At 40.7% G+C, this 7576-nt stretch overlaps 1 protein-coding gene across 1 annotated transcript in view; it reads left to right on the top strand.

Moving 5' to 3' along the window:
* The window catches only part of LOC138957568 (selenoprotein S-like), a gene marked incomplete at its 5' end in the record, with an annotated part of 10139 nt that extends 2969 nt beyond the window's left edge, over window positions 1–7170 (top strand). The window contains 1 exon segment of the mRNA XM_070328665.1: window positions 6703–7170. Within this exon segment, the coding sequence (XP_070184766.1) occupies window positions 6703–6776 (74 nt within the window).
* Between the last annotated feature and the right edge of the window lie 406 nt (window positions 7171–7576).

Below are 7576 nucleotides of genomic sequence, written 5' to 3'. Positions count from 1 at the left end.
TTGTTTGCAGTAGAAACTCGGGGTCAACACTGCTAAAATGTAACAAATACGGTCTTAGCTGTCATATATAGCAAGTTTTGTGTGATAAAAGCTTTGGCTGTGGACAGAAACGAGTCCGTTTTAGGCGGCATATTTAGAGTGAACGCTGCCAAAAGTGGAAAAAAAGAGAAAAAGCCTAACGGGTTTGAGATTTGTGTTTCTGCAAGTTATCCAGAGAGGATGAATACAGCGAATAGAACTTTTTTGAGCGCTCTAGCGCCGTTAACTTGTCAGAACTGGAGGTGGTCCATATTAGGAGCCGGTCCATTTTAGGAGCCCTTCTCCTAGATCTCAACAGCAAGTTCTTAAAAAAAAGACCTAAACAAGAGGCGAAGCCTTCAAGGCTCCCGTAAGAAATCGACAAACAGTAACACAAACGCAATCACTCCGTCACACATACACACACACAGTAAGCATAGACACGGTGCAAGAGTGGGAGACGCTAGATCTAGATCTGTCTGTCTGTAGCCTACTTACAGAAACACGACTGCCACTGAGATCGACACTGCCCTTTCGACAGCGCTTCCTCGCGCAGACACTGAAAACACGCTGTGCAGATCAACCTGTAGGAAATCTCCTTTGGTATCTTCTTTATCTATTTTTTTCTGGGGCCGCTACGAAACGGAACAATGTGAATTTGTCTTCCCCGAATCGGCGAATGCAGCTCGGTTAGAACTGAGAAGTGAATCTATACCACAATCCTTCACGCGATCTGACCTAACCTTGACCCCTGACCTGGTCTACATACCACACACGACACAAACCAGTCACCTGTTTTTACCCCCCCCCCCCCCCCCCCCAACCCACAACCACCCGTTTTCTTTGGATACACACTTTATCTACATACGTGCCGACGAAATGTTGATCATTGCTTCAATACTTTGAAGCTGTTGCTTGGATAATAACCCAGTAAAATTAGTATTTAGGTGTTCAGTCAATTGTTAAAGTGTCTATCACACACGCACGCACGCACGCACGCACAGACAGACAAAAGTTAGCATCGCATAGGCTACACTTACGTGAGCCAAAAGGGGGGTTCCACTAAACAGATGTCATCCACCTACCTCTTTGTCCTATATAGCTTCACTCCTTTGCCATTTTCGTCGCTACGTTTACGATCTCGTGGGTGTGCGCTTTGCGAGTGCACAACGGCACACACACACACACACACACACACACACACACACACACACACACACACACACACACACACACACACACACACACACACACACACACGCGCGCGCACGCACGTACACACACACACACACACACACAGACACACAGACACAGACACACACACACACATACACACGCACGTAAATAACAGAAAAACATGACAAACAAAAGTGTCATCTGTGGTGATGCCCGGGTTACGCCATTCGGAAACTGATTGGCAAGCCATAGAACCAGTGCAGTTAGACTTTGATCTTGACGAAATACTAGTTCAAAGTCGCCATGAAATCAGCAGAAAACTGTAAAGTTTAAAGTTACCAGGCTCTTAAAGAAAACAACAAACCCAACAACAAAAACCAACAACAACAAAAACAAAAGTACAGTTCAAAACTGCCGTTTGGCATTTCAAAGCGCTCTCTAATGAAAGAAGTTAAAAAGGCCGCCCCTTTCCACCAATGAAAGAACCCGCACAAGAGTTTGTTTCGAGACTGTGATGTTGCGAGGAAAAATATGTTGGTTCAAACGTGAATTCTTTTGCATAGAAAGATCTATAAGAACATAAAAGATACTTCGTTTTGGATGAGCCCGAAGATATGCAGGCAAGAGAGAGGGGTGATGGGAGGAGGTAGGGGGAGACGAAGAGTGGAAGAGAGAGTTTGCGAAGGAGGGAGGAAGGGTGTGTGTGTGTGTGTGTGTGTGTGTGTGTGTGTGTGTGTGTGTGTGTGTGTGTGTGTGTGTGTGTGTGTGTTGTGCGTGCGTGCGTGCGTGCGTGCGTGCGTGCGAATTGTCGGTTTAAGCGTGTTTTTTTGCTGCCAATTCATACATAAAAATCAAAACAAAACCAACATTCAAAAAACACAATGTGTCGATTAAGGCATGTTTTTGTGTAATAAAAATGAAGGTGAATTAGATATATGGGTCACTCTCCTGAAAACTGGTCAGATGTGTGACTTGAGTGTCCAAAAATAAAGTTAGTCAAAATTGAAATATTTTGGTGTGTTTGGTTTGTTTAACATCTCAACTTTCCAACACAAGGTTTTGAAAAGCAAGATAAACTTTTGGAAATGTTGTAATTTAAGATAATGTGTTGAAGGTTGCCTCGTCTCGCGTGTAACACAGGACACCATTAGAGGCACATTTTTACTCTTATCATAAAAAATACAAGTGATTATCATGCAATTTCCAATGAGATACAATAGAAATTGCTTCATAGAAGTACCAGAAGTTTCAAAATATACCATACACTTACATAATGGGGGGATTACTATGAGGACGCCAGATCAACAATTTCCTCATTTACAGAAAACCTTTCCAGCAAGTGATCAGATATTGCTATCTGCAAAATTGTATGATTTAAAGAATCTCCATGAATACTTAAAACAGGAATATGGACATACTTTGAAAAATCTTGGTAATACATGCAGATATTCATCAAATGACACAGAATGTATCGAGTGTAACCTGCATGGACACCGCAAACAAACACAGACACCAATATCAGTTAACCATGGGTTTATTTCAGTCAAAACGAAACAACTTTTTATTGAAATGTGTGTCTGCCACGCCTGTCAAGAGTTGGGACTGGTAACACCTCAACTACTTCCTCAAACTTCACAAAAAATATCTCCTCCACAGCAGGCCACACAAACGATGATCCTTGTTTCCTAAGTAAACGGACAACCACCCCATTCCCATCCAGTGTGTCAATCTGTGGACAAACAAATGAACCTTTCTTAAAATAGAAAAATTAAAAATAGTAACTGAAAAGGTTTACATCATGAATTAAAAATACAAGGAGCAAGTGACACCAATAAACTTGGAAATGTCTACCTCAGAAAAGCAGACAACTGAAGCTCTCCATTCATACCAACTAGGGGTAATTTGGTACTTGAAATACATGTATAAATGTAATTGATTCCATATGTAACCTGCACTTACCATGCCATGGAAAGACTTTGCTAGGAATGTCTGCACAAATCAGTTTGGATACAGAAAATTTAAAAAATGACTGCACGCAAGCAAAGTCATTCCAGTATAATAAGATTAAGATTAATGAAAAAACAATTATTTACAGTAGAAACGTACCGGTCTCTCTGATCTGCTCCTGGATCAGCATTGACTGGACTGGCAGAAAGGATAGGAGCATTAGCAGCATCTTGGCATCTGAAAAAAAGTATGCAACAGTTGGAGTCAGATATTTTAATTGCTACCACAGCTTTACATTGCACATTGAGGTACATAACAGTGCATGTTACAACCGTCAAGATCCCAAGATACACACATTGGAAACCAGAGTGGTTCTGTCCTGAACACATCCTCGTAACACAAAGAAACAACAAGTCGCGTAAGGCGAAATTACTACATTTAGTCAAGCTGTGGAACTCACAGAATGAAACTGAACGCACTGCATTTTTTAACAATGACCGCAGTGAAACTGACGAGCCTGTTTAGGGCGGTAGTGGTTTCGCTGTGCTGCATAGCACACTTTTCTGTGCCTCTCTTCGTTTGAACTTTCTGAGCGTGTTTTTAATCCAAACATATCATATCTATATGTTTTTGGAATCAGGAACCGACAAGGAATAAGATGGAATTGTTTTTAAATCGATTTCCGAAATTTAATTTTAATCATAATGTTTATATTTTTAATTTTCAGAGCTTGTTTTTAATCCGAATATAACGGAATTGTTTTTAAATCGATTTCCGAAATTTAATTTTAATCATAATGTTTATATTTTTAATTTTCAGAGCTTGTTTTTAATCCGAATATAACATATTTATATGTTTTTGGATCAGAAAATGATGAAGAATAAAATGAACGTAGTTTTGGATCGTTTTATAAAAAATACAATTTTAATTACAATTCAGATCTTTAATGACCAAAGTCATTAATCAATTTTTAAGCCTCCAAGCTGAAATGCAACACAAAGTCCGGCCTTCGTCGAAGATTGCCTTGCCAAAATTTCAATCAATTTGATTGAAAAATGAGGGTGTGACAGTGCCGCTTCAACTTTTACAAAAAGCCGGATATGACATCATCAAAGACATTTATCCAAAAAAAGAAAAAAAACATCTGGGGATATCATGCCCAGGAATTTTACTCTCATGTAAAATTTCATAAAGATCGGTCCAGTAGTTTACTCTGAATCGCTCTACACACACACCCGCACAGACACACACACACACACCACGACCCTCGTCTCGATTCCCCCTCTATGTTAAAAAATTTAGTCAAAACTTTTTTTTTTTTTTAGGGGCCCGGGTAGCTCAGGTGGTAGAGCACTGGACTTGTGATCGAGAGGTCGCTGGTTCGAATCCGGGCCGGGACGGACACGGGTCAACTTTATGTGCAGACCCAGAGACGGTATCCATCTCCCACCCCCGTGTCACCACAATGGCACGTTAAAGATCTTGGTCATTCTACCATAAGTGCAGATGGCTGATACCACCTAAACACGCAAACATCAAAAAGCCGTGAGGGCGTAAAAACTCGAATCGTATAAACCAATTCATGTCCAAAATAGGCAATTAAGACCTGACGGACAATAAGCCCCTTACAATTTACTTGACTAAATGTAAAAATGACTACACGCTGTGTAAAATCTGCTCCAGTGCAAATGAAAATGCCAGTATCTGTCATAATTTCTGCCCCGCACGCATCGCTGACACCGCATGCGGAAAGCAGCAATGGCGTCTGCTATACGAACGAGACAGCTCTGGCTATAATGAGAGATTCAAACGTTATTTCTTGAGATTCTCAACAAAACAAATGAACCTGAACCACATGATCTAATCTTCATTTAAAAAAATAGAAAATAAACTAACAAGAGGCGCAAAACAATCATAAAAAACGAAAACTTCTTTTCACGTTGGACTGTATACCTAGATCTACTCTACCCATGATTTTGCCACTTGGTTGCGTTTTTCTGACAGAAAGGCATTTTTTTTCGAATTCAGTTTGTAAACATGACAAAATCATATTAGTGGTTTAAGTTCTACACACAAAATAGTAAAAATAGAGCCGTCGTAAAGCTCAAACTTACCTCAAAGGTTGTGATCACATGTACCGTCTCGCACGTCTGTCGTCAACTTTGGCGCGGACCCTGCAACAACAAAGTTTTCCTGCGTCTAACCGCGAGCTTGATTGTACGAAAACACGTTTGCACCGTGTAACCCCCACAGGGACTCCCTTATATTCATGCGCGAATGGGTTGAAAGATCGCAAGTTTGCCAGAAAATAGTTCTGCAATGTGCTCACACGTATCGCAAATTTTCGGACACCACTTGCAGATCTATCAGAACATCTCATTAAACTTGCTTTACAGACTCAACTTGAATCTCATTCAATCGCGATTAACGACATCGAATATTTTACTATGTCAGAGTAGAATTATCCATCCCCTGAAACAGTATGCACAAGTTATGTTTGGGCATGGCGTTGAAGCTAAAAATAGGACACCAGGCGTGACGTGCGAGACGATTGTTTCTACATGGTCAAATTCAACCTAGTTATTATCAAGAGATCGTTTGGGCGCATCGGGCGGGTGAAATCAAATTCATACACAGGAATTTGCAACAATTGTGGAAAAATGTGTTATCAAATGGGTACATTTGAGGCATGTGTATGTGCAGAGATAGCATGTCACACTTTCGAATGGAAAAAAATGGCGATTTCAGAGCTTCTGCAGTGCAAAGCAAATCACAGAATTTACAAACGCTTTAGTTCTTGTTCACACTGTTGCTCCAAATAACACTGAAGACAACAAAACACATACAAATAAAGGAAAGTAATTATTTTGTTGTTTATTTAAATGTTTTTGTACGCTGTCCCGACTGACCAGTTTCCAGGAGAGTGACCCATATAGATGAGTATGCAACAACAACAACAACAACAACAACAACAAAACCACAAAAATATGTTTATATGAAACTTTACTATAAAAAAACAACTCACAATCAATTTACGATTTTTTTTTAAAATAACCACACAAAAATTAAAATTAAACAGAGAACGAAGGAAAGGACATGACAGACTTTAAGTCACTCGTGTTTAACGGTAACGTAACCATAAGCCACATCTGTTTTGTGCAATACACGCGGGCGAGGAGAGGATGACTGTCAAATAACTTCTGCTTACTATATGCAGACCGTTAACTCGCCTCCTTTTACGGGAGGGTAGTGCTAGCTGAAGTCAAGGCGTTACGTAATCCGGTTACGCAACTCTTGACTGCCACTACGGTGCTATCTTCCTAACGGAGTCAGGCTTAACGCACCTCATTTGATGATTACCCCTGTGTTTCAGACTACAATTTGATTCGATATTGTCAACAATAAAATTAAAACAAAGCACACAAAAAGGACAGTTATTCTGATGATGTTAACCTCAGTGTTTTAGACTACAATTTGATTCGAAATTGTTAACAGTAAAAATTAAAGCAAAGCACGAAGAAAAGGACAATAATTCTGATGATGTTTACCCGTGTGTTTCAGATTACAATCCACTGATGGGAAATTCTGGCGGCGGCTTCAGACCCCCCAGGCGGGGTCCAACTGGCGGCGGATGAGGTTAATCAGTGTGTGTCCTTGACCGGCGACCTTGACCCCTGCGACCTTGGCAGAACTGGGTCAGTGGGGCAAGGTCACCACGTCGCACGGCTAGCTGGCGGTGACGTCACATCGTGTAACGCTTGAAAGGATACACACGGATTTCTGTGTTGACGATTTTTTTTTTAAATAAGACCTTGTGGCACGTTTTTTCTGATCATCTGTTTGTGTTTTAAGGGATGATTGTTTTTTTAATTTTTGTTCAATGTTGTTGGTTTTTTTTGTTTTTGTGTTTTGTTAGTCGTGATCAGTTAAGGTAGCCACAAAGGCAGACAACTGCTGCTGGTTTTATTGGAGGTTCCAGGCCTGCATAGAATATCAATATATCCGCGAACTCCCCAACTCAACCCCCCCCCCCCCCTCCCCTCCATCCCACCACCCTCTCACCCACCACCTCAACTCTACCTACTATAGTTAATCAGCACCCTCAACATTACTACGCAGTCTTATCATCTTAACAGTACTACGCCCTCTTATCATCTTAACAGTACTACGCCCTCTTATCATCTTAACAGTACTACGCCCTCTTATCATCTTAACAGTACTACGCCCTCTTATCATCTTAACAGTACTACGCCCTCTTATCATCTTAACAGTACTACGCCGTCTTATCATCTTAACAGTACTACGCCCTCTTATCATCTTAACAGTTCTACGCCCTCTTATCATCTTAACAGTACTACGCCCTCTTATCATCTTAACAGTACTACGCCCTCTTATCATCTTAACAGTACTACGCCCTCTTATCATCTTAACAGTA

Source organism: Littorina saxatilis, unplaced genomic scaffold (assembly GCF_037325665.1).
Source record: "Littorina saxatilis isolate snail1 unplaced genomic scaffold, US_GU_Lsax_2.0 scaffold_1916, whole genome shotgun sequence".
In the NCBI taxonomy this organism is placed as follows: domain Eukaryota; kingdom Metazoa; phylum Mollusca; class Gastropoda; order Littorinimorpha; family Littorinidae; genus Littorina; species Littorina saxatilis.
The sequence above is the reverse complement of the archived record's forward strand: the minus strand, read 5'-3'. Positions and strand labels throughout refer to the sequence as shown.